The 24250-nt window shown below is 39.2% G+C and overlaps 1 protein-coding gene across 6 annotated transcripts in view; it reads left to right on the top strand.

Annotated features, from left to right (window-relative positions):
• Positions 1–268: 268 nt before the first annotated feature.
• CLEC16A (C-type lectin domain containing 16A) overlaps positions 269–24250 on the top strand; it is a 62284-nt gene continuing 38302 nt past the window's right edge. For 5 of the 6 annotated variants that reach the window (XM_042864604.1, XM_042864600.1, XM_042864599.1 and 2 more), the window contains exons 1-16: positions 269–406; positions 4894–5022; positions 6233–6366; positions 7127–7275; positions 8064–8169; positions 9950–10073; positions 10985–11159; positions 11825–11878; positions 12601–12714; positions 15666–15894; positions 17181–17310; positions 18244–18344; positions 18576–18698; positions 20062–20171; positions 20622–20666; positions 22183–22233. In XM_042864604.1, coding sequence (XP_042720538.1) covers positions 327–406; positions 4894–5022; positions 6233–6366; positions 7127–7275; positions 8064–8169; positions 9950–10073; positions 10985–11159; positions 11825–11878; positions 12601–12714; positions 15666–15894; positions 17181–17310; positions 18244–18344; positions 18576–18698; positions 20062–20171; positions 20622–20666; positions 22183–22233 — 1854 coding nt within the window. In that variant the 5' untranslated portion in view covers positions 269–326. Of the gene's footprint in view, positions 407–4893; positions 5023–6232; positions 6367–6742; positions 6838–7126; positions 7276–8063; positions 8170–9949; positions 10074–10984; positions 11160–11824; positions 11879–12600; positions 12715–15665; positions 15895–17180; positions 17311–18243; positions 18345–18575; positions 18699–20061; positions 20172–20621; positions 20667–22182; positions 22234–24250 lie in introns of those variants that run through there. The other variant, XM_042864602.1, reaches the window with a different exon arrangement.

The following is a 24250-nucleotide window of genomic DNA, read 5'->3' as shown; positions in this document are numbered from 1 at the left end:
TCTTCCCACCTACGGAGCTCTGAGGGCTGGCCCGCAGCACTCCCCGTCCTGCCCGGCAAGCAGCCGGCGCTGCGCTGCGCAGCTTCCCCGCAGCCCGGCACGAAGGCGCGCGCTGCCCGCGGTCTAAGCGGCAGACAGAGCGGCGCGGTGCCCGCCGGGAGCTGCAGTCCGCTCCGAGGAGCGATTCCCGGCGTGCCCCGGCCGCGCATGCGCACGGCTGTGGGTGCGCGCCGGCGGCCGTCAGCGACGTTGAGCTCCGTCCGCGGCCTGCGCCGGCCGTCCCCGCGGGGCCATGAGGCGATAAGACCCCGTCGTGCTCCGCCAGTATGTTCGGCCGCTCCCGGAGCTGGGTGGGCGGTGGGCACGGGAAGGCCGCCCGCAGCATTCACTCCTTGGACCACCTCAAGTGAGCGGGAGCCGTGAGGGGGGTGGCGGGCGGGAGCGGCGCTGCAGCTGTGGGGGCGGCGCGGGGCGGGTCAGAACCGTGCCGGGTTGTGCTGTGCCACAGTGTGCTGTGCCACAGTGTGCTGTGTCCTGCCATGCCATACTGTGCCATTCTGTGCCGAGGGGCTGCGCTCCCGGCGCTTTCCCGCCCGTGCCCTTCATGGCGGCTCCCCCCGGCTGGGTTCCACGCGGTACCGCGGTGTTTTATCCCGCAGTTCGGCCCCGCGTTGGGCCGTGTCTGCTCGCCCCGAAACACCCCCGGGACAGACGCGCTTCCGTGAGGTGGTGCCGCGCTCGTGGCCGTGGCTTTTAATTTGTAACAACGTCGCGGGTTCGTCCTAGGAAATAGAGCATGAGAGGCGATAAAAACAAGAAATGTCGCGTTCCTTTGGGCCGGGGCTGGGGGGGGAACGCAGCGCTGCGCTGCCCTCCGTGCTGCTGGGCGCACAGCTGGTAACGCGGCTGCACGTCGCAGCATCTTCTCCGAGTGCTCCGCTGGTGGAGGTGGGTCAGTGAGGCCCCTGTGACTGCTTCTCTTTCTGCTGATCAGCAAAGAATGAGCGTGGAGAGAAGCGTTTTCTAAATGAAGTTGCTGCCAATACGCATCTTACTGAGAAACGCAAAGCTGGTGGTTTTTGGTGGTTGGTCTGATTGTAAGAGCTTGAATGGGGTCTGACAGCGCTGATCAGGATGCACTCACACAAGATTTGGATCATGCAGTTGCAGTATCGCAGTGGTCTATGGCTTCTGGTCCTTACTTAAACTAGAGAAACGTTTCAAAGCAGCAAGACTGAACTGCAGTGTGTGACAGGAAAATCAAGTGCATAAAACAAACCTGAGCGCAGTGAGTGAGGCAGCAGTACTGCAGGAAGTGATCCGGGAGGGTCAGGCTGAGCACATAGTGTGCAGCATTGCAGGCAAGAGCCATGCTCAGATACAGACACAGCAGTGTTCTCATTATGAAGGCTGGTCCTTGGGTGCTACTCAGTGCTTGAGGAGTGGTAGGTCTGCCTGGGTTTGGTATTATGCTTGCAGACAAAGCAAGGATGTTGATGCAAGTCAAAAATTCAGAGAAACTGAGTTCAAGTTTAGAAGGAAAAGGTGAGAGGAATGTTTGAGGCAAGAAAAACGTAATCTCTTGTTTTCTTGTAGCCAAAGAGTGTAGAGCAAGTGATATCCTGGGTTTGCAGCAAAGAAGAATTGGGCTGTGCTGGTTATGTTTGACTTCTTACCTGAGAGCTGAAGTACATGTTTCCCTGCGAAAGCTCCAGATTGGGTTGGGTTTGTTGTGTGTGTAAGGGACCTAGCAGTCAGCCCTGGTGAGCTCACTGTGAGCTGTCTGTGTTCCTGCCTTTTCAACTCTGGCAGAATCCCACCTTGTGTTCCTCGTCAGTGAGCTGTGCAGAACTCACTGACCTTGCTGTTAAAAATTAGTTCAGTGTATAGGAAGTATATTATGGTAAGTTATGAGAGCAGAATTAACCAGGGCTGTCCCTTAGGGAACACTTTTTTTTTTTTTTAATGTTCATAAAGCTAGAGTTCTACCGAAGTTGTAAACAATATGCCTGTTTAGTGGGAGAGTTACTGCTTTTCATCAGCAGGTGTTGGATCTGAAACTTCTGTTTCTATTTGTTTGAATACAGTTAGAGATTTGCTTGAGCAGATTGGCTAAAGGCACATTGTGGTTGTTTGCATGTCAGTTTCCTTGCTAAGTGGCAATAGTTGTAGTTTAATCTGCTTTTCCAGTGGTGAAACAAGATTGCACAGCACAATCTCACAGCCTCTCTCACTGTCAGTGCTTCTGGTGGATTTTTTTGGGCCCTTGGCACTTTCGTACCCTTTGGTTAGCAATGGCGGGGCTGTTAAGGGTGTCAGAGGAGGAGGCCTTTGCACGCTGCACGCTGGTATTGGCTGCTTGTAACAGTGGTCTGAAAAGGCCATTGCTTCGCTTGCCCTGAGCTCTGAAATTGAGCTGGAATCTGCTCCTTAGGGCTGTGTTTTTGAAGAGTTTGATTGAACATGTCCTGTGCTTTCCAGCTTTGGTGGAAGGCCTCAGAACTTAAACATGATATCATTGTTTCTAAATGCAAAGAACGTTTCCTACCTGTTGCCTTTTGTTACCTCCAGTGTATTTCTGCTTGTTGCTGCTATGCTTGGTATTTTCATTGTTCCCTGATAACACAAAGATTTTTTTGCCATTAGAGCTGCATGCTGAGCATTTCTCCTGGCTTGGTCACATGCCCTGCCTGTAGCCCTGTGCCTGGAGGCTTCCTTCACAGCTGATTCATTTCCTGAAGCAGTGTCCATGCTATACGTTGTTTCCTCTGTGTGAACAATAAATCATCCCATAGCTCCAGGCAGCATGAAGAAGCAAATATAGTTAAATCTTTTGGTGTTTTTTTCAATTTCTGAACACCTGACTTTTTAAACTCATGTGTTAATGTATTTTTAAAGTAATAAATAGAAAAGCCATTAAAACTTTCTGTATCTGTGAGTTTTGTAGTGTGCTATTGCCCTGAATGTGGTCTCTAAACAGAAGAGCATTCAGAATCTTATCTGTTTCGCTAAGCTGCTGGCAAAACACTTCATCCCTCTGATGCCATTGTCAGCAGTGCTGTGACAATTCCTGGTGGGTTTTTGCTTCATCTCCAGTCCCCAGCAGAGCAACAGATCTGTCACGGTTCCTCTGAGGGTTTAGCATTTCAGAGCACAGACTTGGCTTATCTAAAATCAATGTGTAAAGATTGACTTTAAGTATTTCTGAGAAAGAAAATCTGCTTCTGTGCAGTACCTTTATTGTCATGGTGTGGGAAATTGCACGTCCAGTAGGAGGAACAAGCTTGTTTGCACTTTAGCTCTTTCATTCCAAGAAATGGATAACAGAGTAGTTTGGAAGTGAGGGCTGTGTTGCATCTCTGTGTGCCAGTGTGTCAGCAAACCAAAGGGTCTGTGGTGACATTATAGCAAGTAAATTAATTTGGCACAGTGTATTCCTGGCTATCAAACCAGTCTGGCTTCTTCAGAATGCTCCGCATTCCATCCCCACAGGAGGTTGAATAATGGTACATAAATCTTACCATCGTTTATGCTGACCACAGCTCTGCTGCTGGATGGAACTTCATTCCCAAATTTGCAATAGTGTGACTTATTGCTGTGAAATATCATCACAGTTATGAGCATTTGACTTCAAGTAGGCAGGCTGAAGTAGCTGTAGTGTCATTACTTTCAGAATTACACTGTCAGGCTTAAACTCTCCCATTTTCACTGTGTCCCGTCCCACTGTCGGTATCCACAGCAGGAACCTTGAACTGTGATCCATACATTAACTGCAGAGGATTTGTGGGCATTCATTGCTGTTCTGTTCTGGAGCAGCACACAACCCAGAGTTATCGCTGCAGGAGATGTTTGAGTCAACTCAACCTTGAATGGTTTCAACCTGAGCAGTTTGCACCCCTGCATTCAGAAAACAAATATTGATTTATGAGAGGAAAGATATGGCTGTGATCCATACGTAGTAATTGAAGCTCTTGCAGCTTTAAGGTGATGTGAAATTTCTCTAATTAGTTTACATTTTTCTTATACGATGTCTGTGTGTCAAACTCTTATGTTCTTCTTTTTTCATTATTATTATTGTATAAATGCATTTTAAAAACAACAGAGGAAGGAAGGGAGTATTTCTTGTGCTTCTGTGTACCCTCCTTTGTACGAAGAAGGGAAGTGATCTTTGGTATGTGTTACTTTGAAGAAGACAGACAGACTTGCTTGACCACGTAAAATTCAGAAACATAACACAAGCTTTTCAAACTTCATGTAGTTTTCTGCCACCTGTTGTAATCTGTACTTTTATTTGTAGACTTCATTAGACAGCCTTCAAACCTTGACTTGTGAGATAATAAAGCTGTAATTTGCCACCTTTCTGACCAGTATTTCTGAACTTGAGAGGGCAGAGAGTTGATTAAATATGGCCTGGATGAATGAATGGTGTGTGACAGTGCAGTCAAACCAGCTGCAGTCTGTGAAGTGTCACTGCTGCCAATAGAAGGGCTGCTTTCTAATGAGCCTCTTTCCAAAATTACTTCCCAGCACCTGCTGCTGCACACTTACCTGCTGCTGCTGTTTGCTGGCTTTTGCTCCTTCTAAGAAATTCCCTGAGTTGCTGTGAGAAGCACTGAGGGACAAATACTGCGTAGTTCTCCTTCCTGTGTTAGCATGTGCACAAGCATTCCCAATTCACTTGGCTGATTAGGGGTTATTCTGCTTGTCTCATTGTGCTTAACAGTTATTTTCACTCTGCTTCAGGATTAAAAGGAAATTTGAGTGTTTTAAAATTGCGCAGTGATGAGAAATATTGCTTGTACATGTGTATCTATGTTAAGTTAGGGGCCAGAGGCAACCGTGGTGCCTGTAGTAGTGGTGGGCAGTGTGTTAATTGTGCTGTTCTTCTTTTAGGTACATGTATCATGTATTGACTAAAAACACAACAGTGACAGATCACAACCGCAATCTCCTGGTGGAAACTATCCGTTCTATAACAGAGATCCTTATATGGGGGGACCAGAATGACAGCTCGGTGTTTGAGTAAGTACCTGCAGGCAGTTCAGCTCTGGCTGTGCGGAATGACGTGTTACACAGATTCCTGGTTTTCAAAGATAAATTTTTCCAAGACAGTTTCCTACTGATGGTCGTGAAAATACCTTGTCCTGTAGTAGAGAGCTAAGCAGGATCACATTCTTGTGTCATGAAACAGAATTTGCTTCTGTTAATGAGAGCTCCAACTTCAGAGCTCCTTCTATACACTGTTTCTGACTCACATCTTTTGACATAGGTACAAAAATCAAACCTAGTAGTGCTCAGATTTATTCACTGCCTCTGTTAAAATGAAATGATGCTCATTTGTTCATCATAGTTTCTGTGATACTCCTAATGGATATCTTGTTCTAGCTACGATACGTAACATATATTAGATATTATTTTAATCCTTGTAAAATAGTGTGGTAGTAAAAATAACTTGAAAAGGGGTATTGATTCTTCCTATCTGTATTGTAGCTTCATGAAATTTTTCCTGGCCTTCTCTACTGGAGGGAATTTTAGCAGTTTTCTCCTTCTTTTAATGCAAATAAAAATATAACAAGAAACAAACCAACAGAAAAATAAAAGCTGTAGATACATATTTGTGATGACCTTCTAGGAAAGAGACCGTAATTTTCCTGTTAAATTATCTTTTTGCTCCTTGTCTTCTGGGTATTTGTTTATAGCTTACAATTCTTGCTTCCTGTTTGGTTGCACACTTAATGTGGTATTAAAGATAGGCAGTTGAAAATAGTGATTTGAGGCTGATAGCAGAAACTGTGGTTTAATGAATGCAGATGGAAGACCACGGGCAGGAAAACAAAAAACAAAACACCAAAAAACTTGTGATCAGAAGTCAGATCCACAGTGTTGAAGACGAGGTGGATTAGCTTAATAGGGGTACATGAGTATTAAACAAAACAGGCTTTGTTTAGAAGCTTTTCCCTTCAAAACTGTGAGTGCAAGTTAGGGAAGTTATCTGATAGGTTGGTTATACATAAATAACATAACTCTTGTGCTTTGATGTTGTTTTACTGCATAATTTGACTGTTTAAATGTTCTAGGTTTTGAGGGTTTTGAAGATAAAGCTTTGCACGATATTTTTGCATAAATGTAGATCATGCTGTTTGTCCAGTGTGCTTTGAATTATCTTTGATGTTAGTAAAATCATGTTCTTGTTAAATACAGCAAGTGACTTGATGGCACCTCTTTATTTTAGCTTCTTCTTGGAGAAGAATATGTTTGTTTTCTTCTTGAACATCTTGCGCCAGAAGTCCGGCCGTTACGTGTGTGTGCAGCTGCTGCAGACTCTGAACATCCTTTTTGAGAACATCAGTCATGAAACATCGCTGTGTAAGGGCACCTTTTGGAACTGCTTAGGATTAAATGATCAAAATCTGATTTAATACGCTTTCATACAATTTAGTTCTAGTGCCCCTTCAGAACAGTTTCTATGAATTCCTAATATTCCTTTTAGTTAAACACTGTTGAAAATGTTGTAATTTGACTCTAGCTTGCCTTTTAATCTGAATTTTCATTAATGCAGTGGTTTGGTACTTCTGAAGCGTTCTATATGTTTAAAGGTGTTCTTTAGGTCAGCAGATTAGTCGTGGTCAGAAATGTTTGCGTTGATGCTGCAGGTTATGCAGCAGAACTCTGTCATCTAATTTGTACTGGAACTGTTCTCCCTACTGGCATTCAGCCCACTGTGTTTACTTCAGTGTTTTCAGAAACAAAGAGGAGAGAGAATTAATTATTGGTTAAAAGTGTTCTGTGACTAGCAAGAGGAGGAAGTGCATGCCTAGCATGTGAAGGCCTTTGGAAGTATATAATTTTGGGGGTGAGGGGGGAAGAATTCTGCATGTGTGTGTTACAAGTGTTATTTAGTACTGAACTAAGGAGGGATGGTCTCTTCTCAATTAACAGATGTTCTTGGCAGTGAAGACACCTGCAGGGGAACAGTAAATCACTGTTTCTGCATGCAGCCATCACTTGGGTTGTTTAGTTGTTACCTTGAAGCACTGGGTAGCTTGTTGCTAGCTGGTGTGTTAAATGCAGTTACTTACATACTGATTTGTTTTAATTAATTTCTGTAATGTCTCTTATTTTTCAGACTACTTGCTATCAAATAACTATGTGAATTCTATTATTGTCCATAAGTTTGACTTTTCTGATGAGGAGATCATGGCATATTACATATCATTTTTGAAAACTCTTTCCCTGAAACTCAACAATCATACTGTGCATTTCTTTTACAATGAGGTAAGTAAGAAAAGGAGTTGCTGTATAATGATGAGAGGGCTTTAATTAAAAAAAAAAAAAAAAAGCACTGAAGACAGTTTGGCACATTTTTTTGTTTAGTCTTCTGTCTAAACTTGTCCAACTTGCTTAGAGTCATCTCTGATCATAGAAAAATTGTATTCTCATTAAATATAGAAGTGACTTTGACACCTCTTTGCTTTAGCATTTTCTTGGAGAAGAATACCTTTGTTTTCTTGAACATCTTGTGTCAGAAGTCTAAACTTGTCTAATAAATGATTTGTCCTCAATTTATTTTAGTCTCAATGATTGAGAATGAAGTTGTGAGGATCTCTGCAGAAGCATAGTAAAGAAGGTTCCTAAGATAGTGTTAAACTGGACTGCTTGAGCAATTCTGAAGTCTGCTTCATTGAGAATTCAGCTTGTTTGAGCCTTGTTTTCTGTTTCTCCACTTGACTTTAGGAGGCTTAGTTGAAGTCTGATAAGAGCTGATCAAAGGCTGAAGGTGAAATAAGCTTATCCTTGCTCCGTGCCAGTTTTTGCCAGAAGAGGGCGTGAAAGCTCTGAAAGTGTGCAGAGCTAACATGAAAACCTCTTGATGCTCGAAGCAGTTGATTGTAATTCAGAGCTACAGAGCCAATTGACTGTGCATTGTGAAATAATTTCAGTTACTTAAGTTGAGAGTAGAAGTATTTTAGCAGTGCACAGAAAGCGTTCTTCATACAGAATTCCAGCAGGTATATTGTCCATGTCGTGGTTAATTCATTGTGCTTTCTTTTCTCTTGCTGCAGCACACGAATGACTTCGCTTTGTACACAGAAGCCATTAAATTTTTTAACCACCCAGAAAGCATGGTCAGGATTGCTGTTAGGACTATAACTTTAAATGTCTACAAAGGTATGCTTTCTATATCTAAAGAAATGGCACGTGTGAGGGGTTTTGTTTATTTTGTGGGATGTGAAACTTCAGCATGTTGATGTGCTGCAGGTACACATTTTGATTTTTATGAAACAGAATGTAAGCCTGTAGGTGTACTTGTAAACAGTACTATCTCACGTGTGAGACTGATTTAAAAAATGCACTGAAAGAGTACCAAGCTTACATGAGGAACTTTAGTTTATCTTCCAGTAGAGATTGTGGTGTGGATGAATTTAAAAGCAAAAGAAATTTGAGAACATAAAGTATGTCGGGTTTTTTTAACTTACTTATAAACTTGAGTTTTATAGTATATAAAGCAGTGAGTTTACTGGTGGTATCACTTCATTTCAAAGTGCAATAGAATATGACTGTAGCATTCCTAGGTACTGCAGCCACTCCAGTGTGAAGAAACAGACCTAGATCGTTTCTAGAGGTGCCCAATGAAAGCAGTAGCTAATTGCTGTACTGGGCATTCCAGTTGGGTATAAGGAAAATAATTGCATTGTGAGAATAGGTAAACACTGCCACAAGTTTTCCTGAAAAGGTGATGGATCTGTGTTACTTGAGATCCTAAAAACTCAACGAGGCCCTTAGCAGCCTGGTTCGAATGAGAAGTTAGCCCTGCTTTGAGAATGGGTTTGCACTACCCATCCTCCAAAAGTCTCCTCTCACTGAATTTTTCCCTGAATCTATAAACCATGTGAGAGACTGAAAATATCAGTGACTTCTGTGGAAAAAATAGTGTATATGCATACTGTCCACTCCTGGAAACAACATGCTTTGTAGATAGTAGTATGAATTATGAAATATGTTTGTGCAGTGTGTATTTCTTTTCAATAGGTTTTTAATAAAACTGCATTTTGAATTTAAACAACTTTCCATCAAGTAAAGATTTGATGATGGTTTTCATCAGAGCGTAAGATCTTTTTTTTAGCGTTATGACAACTCACATTACAAGTAGCATCAATGGCAGGCTGGTTCTTTGTAGCATTGACTGCTAGGGACAGGTTTTGTTTTGGACGTTGAGGAAGAGGTACTTGGTACTTGTTTTTTGCTCATCAGCTATAAAACCAAATGTGTGCTCACAGAGCTAAGTGCAGATTTCATATCCTGTCAGTGTGTGTTTACATGACTGAATGCTGTTATGGTAAAAAATAGACTTCTAGAATTTTGTAGCAATATGAAGGTTAGAGTAGGAAAACAGCTCAGATATTCAGGGTTCATAACTTTCTGATGATCCATTTGCTTATGTTCTGATCTAACTCCTACCCTGTATCTTTTAGTTTAGATGCTTTGTGCTTTAGCTTCTTAAACCCTTTTGGAGGATGTCACTATCCCAGTTCCTAATCCTGTTAACTGTTGTCTGTTTCTTTTGCCCTTCCTTCACTGATGATTCCCGTGTTCCTTAATGCAGTGTCATGTAAGTCTTAACTAGCTTCACTTTCAGCATTACTGCTTTATTCTTCCGCATTGTTTTCTTTTTATTAAGGAATGTGCTAAAAACTCTTTCTGAATTCCACTAGATTTGTCTTCAGACATGTAAATATATCAATATTAGGCTCTTTCAAGCCAATTAAGAATTGATGCGATGCTTTTGTAGATGTCCATTTCATGCATAAGACCATCTCAGGTATATACTCATTTGAAAAGCTGGCATGTAATCAAAATTCAGAAGGTTCTTTGTTTATATTTATTTTTAAAATCCTTAAATATAAAAGGAGTGGAAACTGATTTTCTTTCTCTTACAATTTCTCTGCAGTGGACAACCAACCTATGCTGCATTACATTAGAGATAAAACTGCAGTCCCTTATTTCTCCAACCTTGTCTGGTTTATTGGAAGCCATGTGATTGAACTGGATAACTGTGTGCAGACTGATGAAGAGTAAGCTTTTTAAAATGTCATTTATTGAATGGAAATGCTTTTCCCAGACATTGATGCTCACCTCACTTTGTCTGCAGTGGTCCACCTCAGACAGTAGGTGTCTGAGACAGTTTGCAGACAGTTGAAGCTTTTTCTTTTCACAGATTTATGCTATCAGTGCTGTGGATTAAGTGGTCAGTGATGTCCTCTATCTGTACTCATGTCAGTACAAGTAAATCATTCTTGGACAACGTGCCTTTTCTTCAGCTTTGTTTTAATTTTGCTGAATTTAGTAGGAATTCAGAACACGGATGGGATTTTGTGCTTCTTAGTTTTAGTAACTCTTTTGTGTGTTTCTCTTCTGAGTACTATCCCAGCAGAGCAGCTCTCAGAAAAAGATACTGTAGGAGAAAAAAAAAGAAAATAGTTGGAAAGATGAACTTTATTTAATATGGGAACTGTAAGCAATGAAATTCCCATGTCATGTACTACTATCAACTGTGGAAATATTCTGTTGCTTCAGGTTAAATAACCGGAGGTAAACCAAGGTTGCTTGCTTTACTTCCCACTCACAGTGGGTGATTGTTTCATACTTCCTTAAAGTGAAAAGGCAGAAGTGTAATAAAACAGATGTTTTCTTTTTAGAAAGAAAACCTTTTTTATGATTGGTTTCTGAGAAGATTCTGGCAGTGGGAAGCAAACTTGTTAAAAGTACTACTTGTGAAAACTGGAGGAAAGACTTTATACGTGCTTCTTAAAGAAAACATATGCCTGAATGCTGTTTGGTAGCTGCATTAGTGCATGGGATGTGAAAACATCTGTTTTAGGCTGTCGGTCTGCACAAGGCAATTGATAGGACTTAAATGATTAAAGTCATTAAGTTTTTAAAAAAAATTTTACTTACCTGAGACTTCATCTGTTCTGTTTTTCAGGCACAGGAATAGGGGCAAGCTGAGTGACCTGGTAGCAGAACATCTTGATCATTTGCATTACCTTAATGATATACTTATCATTAATTGTGAATTTTTAAATGATGTGCTGACAGACCACCTACTCAATAGGCTCTTTCTTCCCCTCTATGTGTATTCATTAGTAAATCAAGATAAGGTAAGTGAATACATGCAAATCTGTAAGTTGTAAAGGAATTATTTGCCTTCAGTATGCATAGCGATTTGTTAACCCTACTAAGGAACACACCTGGTTAATACTGTTGATGCCTATGTTTGTATGTTGAAACAAATAGGGACTGTAGGGGGAGGAGGTAGGTTATAGGTTGAACGCTTTTGTTCATTGTTATTTATTTGATCTCTTAAAATGTCAATATTATTTTTTTTTATTTATACGTAATACTTCATTGTTTATATAATTGTTTATGTAACAGCCAATTCCTTAATGAATGCTATCAGAAAAAACTTGTGAAGGAATGGTTGAGTAGGAAATACCAACTTAATTCTGGGTTATTTATCTGTTGCGCTGTTATTAAAGGGGCTGTGACTGAGAACAACCAGAAGCCATTTTTAAGCTTGTAGACTGTGAGGTGTTCTTAACTGGAGAGTCTTCGTTTGAAATTGTTCACCAATAAGTAAATTCTAAAGAGCACCATCGTTAGTGCTAATATCCACTAATATCCATTAGTGGATATTTGTGATGGGATGTGAAACAATACGAGGTTAAAAACTTCGTTTTAAATAAGATCTTAATCAGTGTCAGTGCTTTAACTTTATGGAAATAAATCATTGTTTTGTGTTACTTCTACAACTTCTTTTCCTTAGGGTGGGGAGCGTCCAAAAATAAGTCTCCAAGTTTCTCTCTATCTTCTTTCTCAAGTATGTATTTGAATTATTTTGTCCTATTTCAGAATGTGTTTTGCTGTAGTGTTATTATATGTAATATTATTTACCATATTGTCATCTATCCTGACAAAACCATTTTTAAAAAATTGGCAAACACACTGTTGAACACTTTCCAGTTTTCTTATTAAAAATAAAAAATAATAGCTCATTTTTCCTTAAGACAGATTTAAGTAGCTGCTTCAGTCATGGTTCCTCTGGGGATCTTGTAGCACACAATGACAGCTTTTGGAGCATCCGTTTGTGTACAGCACTTCATAAACAGCTCACAATAGAGTCATGCAACATTTCAGGACAGGATTTGTAAAATTACAGATGAGGTTCTCCTAGACATGCAGTGCAGTTTGAATCTACCTAAATCTGAGATTTTCTCTTGGGAAAACAGAGGGAGTATTGATCTGTTTCATGGCTTGTGTTTTTCTTTATTAAAACTAGGTAGCTTAAAATGTAGGAAAAGAACATAGAATAAAAAATAATATAGAAGGAACAAGAATATCTGTAGAGGGAATTATGCTCTAGAGGAGTTATGTGTTTTGAAGCAGATTTCATGAACTATTAGTGTTAATAATTTAATGTTACTGTGCATGTAAACTTAAGATACCAGTGTTCAACAAGGACGTAAATGAAATTTGTTCAGTGATTGAAGTAGAGAAACCATGTCTTGTAATGTGTCTAATATTTCTTTCCACCTTTAACAGGTTTTTCTTATTATACATTATGCCCCTTTGGTGAACTCACTGGCTGAGGTTATACTTAATGGTGACCTGTCTGTGTTTTCTTCTAAAGCTGAGCAAGATGTTCAGAAAAACTCAGTAAGTGGTCAAGTAATACATGGATATTTTCCTTCTTTTAAGATGTAAACATTCTATTTGAAATACCAATAATATCAAGAAAGGAGCAAGAAATGCCTGCATCTTGAAACTGAAGTTAAGGTGATTGTGTTTAGGAGATAAGAGCAGAAAAATTGTTAAATATGACTGCCAGAAAATGCTCTGTGTGACTTGCAACATTATGTTCTTACTTGTCCACATTTATCTCTTCTGTGGTGGTCAGACTGCAAAGTCTTCCAGTACTTTTATCATCCAGCCTTGGTTCAGTTCTGGTTACTGACCTTTTTCCAGTGGAGCTGACTGAGTGCTATGAGATAAAGCAATCTCTTACTTGCGTTAGGAAATGTCTGACCTTGTACTAGTTGCATACTGACTGTTGTGTGCTCCTTGAGCAGAAGTGGCTTTGTTACTAGGAAATCTGTGGCAAAAGGGTGAGATAGCATATGTTGTGGAAGGGAGGTTTTTTCCTGTTCTCTTTACTGTGCAGAGTTGCAGAATATCTGTAGCACATGTTTTGTGCTTACATTAATGTGAGGAATAGTAGGAGTTTCCTTTAAATGCCTGTTCATCTGTTCTCATGTCTATAATGCTGTTCTAGATTGCTGCTTCTTACTTGTCCTGTGATGCATGGTGCACACACTGCGAGCTGTCACACGTGAACAGCTACCAAACAGGAGGCGGCTGGCTTTCTAGGGTAGACGCTTAGCAAAATTGTACCAGAGGTGGAGCTTTGTTGCCACTCCATGGTTGGAACCGTATTTTTTAGTAAATTCAGCCTTACTGTTCCATGGGCCCTGAAAAGGGGAACGTGAAGCTACTCTGTGGAGTTTGAGAAGTATATTGAATTAAGATGCTTTTTCCTTTACATATTTTTCCCTTTTATTTCTGCCATTAAGTGATACTAGAAGAAATACACTCAGCTCTATATTATTTCCTGTGAAGTCTGTTTTCCTACGTAATTCAGATGTGGGTCAGTTCTACCTAATTCATGTTTCTCAATTTCTTGTTTAACCTACTTTCTCCTTCTCATGAGAAGTTGTTACTAATTATTTTACTAGCACACACTGCACAAGATATATTGTGTTTATAAATTAGAAACTATAAATATGATAGACACTTTTTGAAAGTATGAAAAAACAGTATCTCTAAATGAAAAAGCAAATTATATATAATGTAAGCTAACTTTTTTTTTTTGAGATTGTTTTAATTATTTAGCCTTGTTTGGCAGCTCAGGATATGTATTTTCCTCAGTATTCTTTCTTGCAGTGGACCAAACCATCCTTCAGTGTTTATCAGTGTATCACTCAAATGTCTCTTCTGTTATTTTGCTCATATGACAAGCAGCAGCTTATAATACAAGGATATTAAATACCTGCATTCTTCGTGAAGTAAAATAGTTCTAGAAAACAGTGTAAAAAGTAAATGCAGGGAGGGGAAAATCTGAAAGCTTCTTGCAATTTGCATATGTAATTTTTTTCCATAAAGAATAGGACTTAATGTGCCCTTCCCTTTTCTTACGACTTTTCTGACCAGAAGCCACCAATAAAAGTAATTTGGTTGTGACTCCAATTAATATATAATCTGTCCAAACTGCAGTTTGGTATATCTGAAAATATGTCAGAAATTACAGGGGGAGATGTGCAGTAAATTGCACAATGTGGGTAGAATTGTTTGTTTCAGTGTTGTGAAATATTCCTCCTACCATGTAGCTTATTTCAGTGATAAGTGTAAGGAGACATGCAGGATTGCTGTAAAACCCTGTGAGTCAGAGGATTCAAATAAATGTTTTGGCCTTTTGACTTGTGCTTGGCTTCATCCTCATGCAGTCATTCCTAATCTCTCCTTCTTTCTTCTTTTTCCCCCCACCCTCCAATGTATTCTTTACTAATTGGAGTGAGGGTTTATTTCCCAACATTTTTCCTGAGGTATCTTTGAACTCTTCATCTTCAGTGCTTGAGTCACATGGGGCAAGGAATGGAATCCCAGTATATGTATTTAGTCTTACTTATATTTTCTATTGCTTGCCCTCAAGTTTTGAATGGTTTAGCCAGTGTCAGCTAAATGTGATTGAAATATCAAGATCTAAAAAGTAGTGAAGTTTCTGTAAGAGCTTTGTTCAGGTTCAGCCTGTGCTGGGGGAAGCCCCCAGTCTACGTTTCACTTCCCAGTAGCAGAAAAGTTTGGCTCTGTGGTGTTTGTGTGGCTCTGGCTGGGAGCTCTGTGCCCATAATCCAAGTGGCAGCCCTAGCAAATGTGAAGGGAGCTCAAAGCATTGCAGCTCAGAAACAGTCTGCAAGAGGATGGGAAACCAAGCTGTTAATCTCGCTGGTCAAAGTGGTTCTTGTTATGTTTCGTCTCTCTGTAAGAGTGCACTGTTTGCTGTTGTTAGGATGACACAGACTCTCCTGAAGCAGTCATTTGTTTCTGTAAAACCCTGTAAGTCAGAGGTTGTCATCTTCATTTATTTTTTCCATATATGAAGTGATTATCAGGAAAATTAGGTATTGACTGAATACTGCTTGCTTTCCTCTAAGTGTTTCATATTAATACATTGCTATCAACAGACACTTCTGATTTTGCTGCCTTTATCCTATTTGCATATGGTCTTTTAGTTTTATTTGTATTAACTGCTTTACCTGTTAAGCAAAATTCAAAGAAGCAAAATACAGCTTTAAGAACCCTGCACTGTTAAGCTGATCATTTGATTTATTCTTTTTTTGAAATGGCATCCTCCTTAATGGCAAGTCTTTAGGTTATGTTACTTTGGGTACAACTTTCGCTGGTTTGGCACTGTTTCTCCAAGGTCTGCTTTCCTGTATTTTGAAACTGGTCTGAAATTTAAGTTTTTAATTCCAAAACTTTGAACTGAAGTGTCTTTTATAGAGTTAAAAATGCCTTGCTTGTAGCTCAATGTAAAATCTTAACGTTTGTAGGCGAAGTCAAGTATCAGATGTTTCATAAAACCAACAGAAACACTTGAGAGGTCTCTTGAAATTAATAAACAGAAGGGGAAGAAGAGAGTGCAGAAAAGACCCAACTATAAGAATGTTGGTGAAGAAGACGAGGAGGAGAGACAATCTGAAGATATCCAAGATGACTCAGATAAAACTAAAAGTACAGAAGCGAGTTCAAAAGGCATCAGAACAAGCAGTGAAAATGAAGGTGTGTACATTAGCAAATCAAAATGCTGCTTACAATTTGGGTACTCTTATTTACTGTGTGCATCTAATTTTGATGTATTACATGGCTTGGTCTCTTGTTGCGGTAGGTAACACGGTAGTACTAATTTATTTCACTCTCTTTGGCTGTGTTTTTTTTCTCATGTGAAATCATTCTATCGGGAGGTGTACTTTTAGTCTGATTGAAAACCATAAAAATGCCTTTGTATCTACCTGCTGTTTTTGTGCCTTTGAATGTTGTGCCTTTGATTATGGAGAGCTTTATAAGTAAACCTCGTCGTAGACCTTTGCAGCTTTTTTTATTCAGTAAAGCAAATAGTGTGGAAGATGGTCAGGAGTATTCTGTGCATGTTTCAGTGATTCAAGTATGCTAAAATTGACACTACTTTTTTGAAAACATGCAATTGCTAAAAACTGAAGGAAACGTCTTAAACGGAGATTATTTTATTGCTATATTTCAGGACTTTTGATCTAATACTAGCCTTAAGAGGATTTAAGAGCCTTAAGAAGAACTGGTTCTGTAAGATGAGTGGTTTTATAGCGCATCATAACTGTTTATTTTAATAGTAACTAGAAGACATGGGTACATCAGAAAATAGGCATGTACTGAGAAAACATGGCATAAAAGGAGTTAAAAACAAGACCTTTGTTCTTGGACAATTCTGTCCAAACACGGTTGCCTTTTTTGATAAGACTTTCTAGGATTTTTATTTTCCTTAAATGGCATCAAATAGCTGATGGTACATTGCCATAATTTTGACACGATCTGCTGGGTAAACTGGTGCATTTATTAGTCTTTGTCCAACCTCGTAAGCAAAAGCTAGTACTGCCAAAAAGCCTGAAGCATGTGGGACTGGGTACCTTGTTTGCTCTGACAATAGAAAGCCATTCACACCCTCTGGGAAACTCCATTTTCCCTGTTAGCACTCATCAATGTTTTTGTGATTTTATTTTTTCCAAGCAATGTTCTGTGTGTTTTATTCCCGTGGTTTAGAGAAGGGATTTACTGCTATTTATTTATTGAACAAAATAATTTGCATGTTTTCTTTCATGTATGTATGTGTAAATTTCTTATAGGATTAACTTTCATACAGGAATGTAAGCAAGCATTTTTTCTATCATGAGGAAAAATTTGTCTACATTCAGTTATTCATTTTTTGAGGCTGCGGTTACACCTCTTGTAGTTGCATCAGTGGCTTCTAATGCAAAGTGGAAAAAGAAAAAGCTTGCAAAAACTGTTTGTTAAAAATACCAACTTTTGTTTTATAGAAATAGAGATGGTCATCATGGAGCGATGCAAGCTCTCAGAATTGTCCATCTCTGCTGTGACAGAACAGAATACAACGGATGAAGAAAAGAGTGCTGCTGCCTCTGGAAGTGAGATAACAAACTGGAACAGGTATGGGAACTGTAACATCTTGCTCAGTTGCTTCTGTGTTTGCCTTCCTTTAAACTTTCTCATTTCTTCTATGGGATGTCTCAAATCTGCCTCCAATTAAATTTACAAGTGTTCTTGTAGGACAGTAAGATGGGAGGCAATAGGAAAGCAGAATACTGCTTCTTTACTGATCCGTTTGGGATATGATCCGGTTTCTTTGTTAAGGTGGTGCTTTCTTTTATAGCAGTTGTGATACTGAAAGTTGGTGAAGTTGAGTTAAAAAATATTAACACAGTTAAAACAAGCATAAAAATTTTCATTGCAGAACTTTCTAAACCATCGCTAGTGCTTAAACCTAGGAGACCAAAACACTTCTGCAGTCCGAACTTTAACTTTTCCATTCAAATGTTTCTTTCTTTCTCATTTTTCTCTCCTTTAGTCATTTGAGTGTGCAGTTCTTGACAGCTTGTTGTAGGATAGCCTACCTTGCTCCAAGTGGTAGTGAAAGTTAGTGAAAATTTCTTTCTTGCTCTAGTAAATGCTTTTCAACTCTGCTTAGTGCTTGAATTTTTAAGGTAGGTATTTTTTTCTTTTTTAATGCAACAGTGATTGCAGCTTCTTGAACTTCATTATGTACGTATGCACTGAAGCTGTACAATGCTTCTGCATACATAATATATGCGCTGCAAACAAACCCAGCGAGTGTATGAACAGGTAGTTCTTGGAAAAGTATTATGAAACCATTCCTGTAAAAATGTTTGAATTAATGTCAGAATGTAGTATGAGACAATACTGTAATCTGAGTACTTTCAAGCAATTTCTTTTGCTTTAATGCCTGAAAATGTGCATTACTGTAGACTTCTTTCACTCTCTATATGTAGAGCAGGATAGTTATTGATTTTCCTGTAAATGTTGTCTTATTCTTGGCCAATTCAAAGTTTTTCCTTTCTGCAGACCTTTTCTTGATATGGTCTATAATGCACTGGACTGTGCTGAAGATGATTACTATGCCCTCTTTGTGCTCTGTCTTCTGTATGCAATGTCACACAATAAAGGTAAGCCACTTTCTTAGAGAAAATAAATGAAACGTGGTTTTTGGTACAAACAATCCCCAAAGGTGGTTAATCTGTTGTTCTTCCTTTTGCTTGTGATAACTTTGCGAGTTGGTGTTGAATTTCTTTGTATTGCTAGTAACACTCTTCCAAGAAAACCATTGCTATCTATTAAATGCTTACCTTTAGGCATAGTCCTGTTTTCTAATTTACTTCATTTTCTTCCCTGTAAAGGCATTGACCCAGTGAAGCTGGAGAGAATTCAGCTTCCTGCTCAACATGCTGAAGAGAGAAATTCGTATAATCATGTACTTGCAGAAGGGCTCATCAGAATAATGAATTACGCTGCACAACCAGGTATCACATTTATAATATTTGTTTTCTTCACAAGCTGAAAAGCTACTTAACCTCTTGTGTATGAGATGAAAGTGTGTGTTTAACATGCTCTCTGTTGAACAGTAAGTAAATATGGGCTGTGAAAGACAAATACTGGTTTCTCTCAGTTGTTGAGTAACCAGTAACTGCATTTCTGCTGAATAGTTGTTTTTATGCTCAGAACTACAGAGGGATCTGTTGTCTTAACTTTCCTTCTCTCCACTTTCTTGAATAAACAAACATCAAACAAGGAATAATGAGATGGGTAGTGATTTCAGCTTAATGTACAATTTCATCCTGAAAATACGGTTTGTGGCACCTTTAATTGTAACACTGCTGCCAGTGGAGAAGTGGTCTTCAAAAATATACACAAGAAATGAATCTGTTTATAGCTGTCCTTTGCTTCTGGAGGCTAATAGTAAACTTTCCCATGACTTCTTTTAATTATGTATTGTGCTTTCAGTTCTGAACTGTTACGCAAAAAACATTTTTTTTCTTAACTTCAACTTTTTGTAAAATAAGGGATAGAAGGCTTAATGAACTATTCCAGGGAAACACAATTTTTGTTCAAGTCACAGCTCCTCCCACCTGTGCTGCCCCTATTAAAACTTTAAATGAGTGGAGCCAGTTTCCCCTGCAGCTGATGCACTGTCGTTATTGATTGCCTGCAGAATGAAATCTAGTCTGCTTTGTGGGCTCTCCAGTGGCTGCAGCTTTCTTCAGCCCCTATCCTCCTGCTGTGTTGCAGGGTCATTCATGTTCTGCAGTATAGATATCTGCTCTGACATGTTTCTCCATGGGCTGCAGTAGGACAGCATGCTTCATTGAAGGTCTTTTCCATGGGATGCACCTTGTTGCTGTCCTTCAGTGGCCTTTGTGGCTGCATATTTTTTGTCACATTTTTCTCCAATTTTGTGTTTCTAACTTTTTAATAATTCTACTGAAAATAAACGTTTAAACTCTCAATACATTCTTTCCTTTTGACCTCTCTGGATTTTTGCGTCCAGGCTTTGCTTAAATCCTCTGGATGTGAGGAAGACCTGTGCTTTACTAGCATGCTCTGTACAAAGCATCACTTCATCTTGTAACGTTATCCATGCCAGCCACCTATGATTCTCCCCAATGTATAATTCAGTCTGTGTTTCCAGTTAACTAAGGTGTTTGGTTTCAGTGGCTTTTGTAATGAAATACATCTTTATTACCGTCTTGTTACGTGGTTCTGCTTCTTCCCAATAACTCTTCCAGTTCACTTCTTACAGTCAGCCACACCATACATCCACCCTTGTCAGGCAGGGTGTGTATGATGGATGCTACTGTTTCTTATATTAAAATTCTCTTTTCATAGATGGAAAAATCCGTTTGGCAACTCTAGAACTTGGCTGTCTGTTGCTGAAGCAGCTTGTGTTTTCTAAAAATGGCAGCATAATAAAAGACGTTCATCTTGCATGCCTTGAGGTTAGTGTTCTTCTTTCACGTTACTAGTTTCAGCATTACTTGCATTTGCATCTTGCTGTATAATAGCACAAATGTTTTTGTTTCTTATTGTAATAAGCTTAATGTGAAACTTGAGCCTCTAGAATATCTTCCCTGGTGATTCCATACGGTGAAAGAAGCAATATTCTGTATACCATTCTCAAGTCTGCTGTTAGCTTGCTAATTAACTCTGAATAGTTAGTTTCATTTTTCTCTCTGAAGAGTGTATGGTAGCCATCTCAGCAATGTGAAGAGAAGTACTTTTGAAACAAACAAGCTCAGCTGAGCTGTGAGTGCTAGAACTGTTACATCAAATTCTGAGCTGAAGGCTATACATATGGGGATATTAGTAGTTTGAGTGCATTTTTTTAAATGTTGCTTCTGATTAAATGGTATTTTTACTCCCTGAAATGGTTATTTTCTCTTTTCTAGGGTGCAAGAGAAGAAGGCGTTCATCTCCTTCGCCGTTTCTATAAGGTATATATGCAGAGGGTTGTAAGAAATGAGTCTTAACACGTGGATTTAAAATAAATAAAACCAGTCTAATTCCCCAAGAAAGCACTACATATTTCTTGTAGAGAACGAAGTTTTAGATGGTTTCTCTCCTTCCTACATTTCACATAGCCCATTGATGACTTCACAAAAAGCATGTGAGAAGTCCCATAGGCTCTGCATCAGAGGACAAACGAGTAGTCCTGCTTTTGTTGCAGCTGCTGTGTATGTTGTGGAGCTGCCATACCATTGGAAAGTTTCTTGGATTTTACTAACGGCACAAATACGGAAGATGCCTCTTTTGGCATTACTTTTTGTTTGTATCTCATTCAAAATGATGATCTGAAATTTTATTTAATCTTATTTTGAGACCTCTACAGCTTTTTGTTTTTTTTTTTTTTTTAGTGTTGTAAACAATGAGCCCTAAGCATGAACTTATTAGTTACAAATTTACTTTCCCTTATATGGAAGTGTCTAAATTCTCCTCCAATTTGTGTTAGAATTCTCTTGAGGAAGAAGGTGCAGGGTTATTTTTAATTTCCAGTAAGTAAAAAATAAAAAATAAAACCATAATTTGTGGTGTGTTGACCTTGGCCAGCTGCCAGACACCCACCCAGCTGCTCTTGCACTGTTCCTCCTCAACAGACTGGGAGAAAACGAGATGAGAAAAAAAAAACAAAAACATGTAGGTTCATATACAGATAGAGAGGTTGTTTAATAATTACTGTTGTGGGCAAAACAGATTCAGCTTGGGTAAAATTTAACTTACTGCTAATTAAATTGGATAGCATGAAACAAAGACTAATGAGAACAACACCTTTCCTTCACCTCTCCGTTTATTCCCAGATCAACTTCATTCCTTCATTCCCAACTCCTCTAACTCTTGCCCTCCACTGCATAGGAAGGATGGGACATTGGGGCTGTTGTTGATCTGCAGCAGTTCCATTCTGCTGCTTCTGCTCCTTCCTCACACTTTTCCTCTGCTCTAGTGGGGATCTTCTCTGTGGGCTACTGCCCTTAGCCAGGAAAAAAACTGGCCACAGCATGGACACTCCACAAACTGTGTTTTTTTTTTTCAGGACTAAGGCACCTGCTGTGCTGCTGCAGCATGGTCCCCATGGGCTATCTTTGGGGATCTGCTCCAGCGCCAGGAGCATCTCCTTTCCTCCTCTGTCCTTGGTGTTGCAGGACTGTTTCTCTCTGTTTGCCCGCCTTGCCACCTTTTTTTTACCTCCCTTACTCCTGAACAGCATTTTGCTCTTCCTGAAATCTCTTTTGCAGAGGCACAGCCAGTGTTGCTGTGGGGCCTGGCTGTGGTGGGGCTGTTGGAGCACTGGCTGTGGCCAGCCTTGGTTTCTTCCCGAAGTCACCCCTGCTGCTCACCCCTTGCCACCTACACCCACTGCACAATTAAACAAGAGCAAGCATGTCTCTTTAGCAATGTTTGTGGATTCATAATGTGTTCATATTTGATGTGTTCATTTTTATTTTTTAATAAAAGGGAGAAGAAATTTTTCTGGATATGTTTGAAGATGAATATCGGAGTATGACAGTAAGTGACGCCTGTATGAGTTCCTCCCAAAATCTTCCAAACCAGATGCAAGACAGAAACAAGTAGTTATTGGAAACTATTGAATGTGTCTGTTGTATCTAGCAGTAGAATAGCAGAATGTTTTAATTCCTCTGAGGAGTTCTCTGCACTTGCATAAATCATTTGTGTGAAACTTCACAGCTCTTTATTAAATAAAAAGCACCATCAGTTTCTGGAAGTAGGTATACAAAAACTTCTTCATCCTAGGGACCAAGATATTAGATTGTTAAACAACTGAAGAAAAGAATAATTAAAAGTCAAAGTCATAATCTTCCTATGTCTGTTTGAAGCCCTGCATGGTTTCAAGTTTAACTGGAGCCACTTTACTTACCAGCAGAGGACAGGGAGCTCTGTCCCCTCAAAGAGCAGCACATTGCCAATTGTGGAGCACTGCTGTGGACTTCTTAGTGAACTTTTGTCTTGAATCTCAGTTAATATTGAAGCTGTAAATGCATTTAAAAAGCAACTACGTATTTAATTCTTAGGTTAGTGTTTAAGAATTGAGTTGTCACATGAAGTGATCTTTCTTTTCCTCACAGCAGTGTTACAGGGGTTTCATCAGCAGGCACTTTGTCTTTTTGAAAAAGAACAATTTACAGTTGGTGTATTGCAGCACCTCTTAATATGAGAAGCATCCTGCAGTATCTTACTAGCTTAAATAATAGGAGTATTTAATCAGTATGTTTTTCTTAGTACTTTAGTGTTGATGTGCTTCTAGTTTGAAAACTGGCACTGAAGTTAGCACTGTTGTCATGTTACAAATTAGTTTGTATGTAGGTTTTTCTGTTATACAAGTATCTCATTTTCTGAAACTGCTTTTTTTTTTTTAATCATTTACTGTAAAAGACAGAGTTACACCCTGAAAGTTTGTTTTCTTTAAAGTGTATTTGTTTGGCTAGTTAGAAAATTTGCAGAGCAAATTTAAGTGCTGAGTGTCACTGAAGTAGTCCTACTGGTTGAAGTGTGCAAATAACATGTTGTGGAGCTTCAGTGAGACAGAAGTACACTTATCCTATCCGAATGGCAAAGGAAAAAGTTCTCAATGAGGAGTTTTCTTCATGTTCTTCACCTTGATGAGTAAAAACGCTGTTTAAATGACTATGCTATTGCATCACAAATAGTTATTTACTTGTCAGAAATTTTAGTTTTGTGTTCTCATTTGTACCATATGTTTGGATTTCTATATTTTTCTACACGTTAATTTGGTTTGTTAATCCAATGCTTTAGACACTGAAGATGAATTTTCTGAGATAGGAACGATTGGATAGAGACTATTTTTGAGCTTTTATGCACGGAAGGCAGCAGTTCAAGTCTGTGCTGTGAGATTTCTGAATCTTGTTTTGGTCTGCTGCTGTTACAGTGTGTGATCATGGCAAAGTGAGCAGGAATGCTTCCAGGTCCTATTGGCTGCTCTAGAATGCCTACATAAGGGCACTTTTCTTCTGCACAAAATATCATACAAACTCTGCAAGGGGATTTCTATTGATTCCATGTATTTTTCTAGCAAAAAGAAAAAACAAAACCTCACGTCTTCTGTATGTGTGTAATAGACATCAGATGAAATTGCCCAAAATTACAGAAGTATAGACATTTCAAACATCATTTAACCATGAAAATATGGAAGGAAGCGTGTAGTCTCCAAGCTATTGCATTGTTAGGTACTGGAGAATATCTTTTTTCAGGAGAGAAGTTATGGGAAACTTTTTTTTCTTTTTGTTATTGAAATAGTTATAAATTTGAGTCAAAACTTGAAATCAGACATGACAGACCTTGCTTTTTAGTACTCTTGAAATGGCTTTTCTACTCTAATCTTTCAGGGTTTTTTGCTGTGGTTTTTCAGTGTGGAAACTTCAGCAGTGTGTTAGGGAACAATGAACGAATTTAGGATTTTAAATGAAGATTGCTTGCTTAAAATAACATGGGTGGTATCAAAAATTCTCAGAACTCTGTGCCAGCTCCTTCCTCTCCATCTGAGATC

This window comes from Lagopus leucura, unplaced genomic scaffold, assembly GCF_019238085.1.
Source record: "Lagopus leucura isolate 7727_CA_CO unplaced genomic scaffold, USGS_WTPT01 Super-Scaffold_760, whole genome shotgun sequence".
In the NCBI taxonomy this organism is placed as follows: Eukaryota; Metazoa; Chordata; class Aves; order Galliformes; family Phasianidae; genus Lagopus; species Lagopus leucura.
Note: the sequence above shows the minus strand (reverse complement) of the source record. Positions and strands in the feature narration are given on the sequence as shown.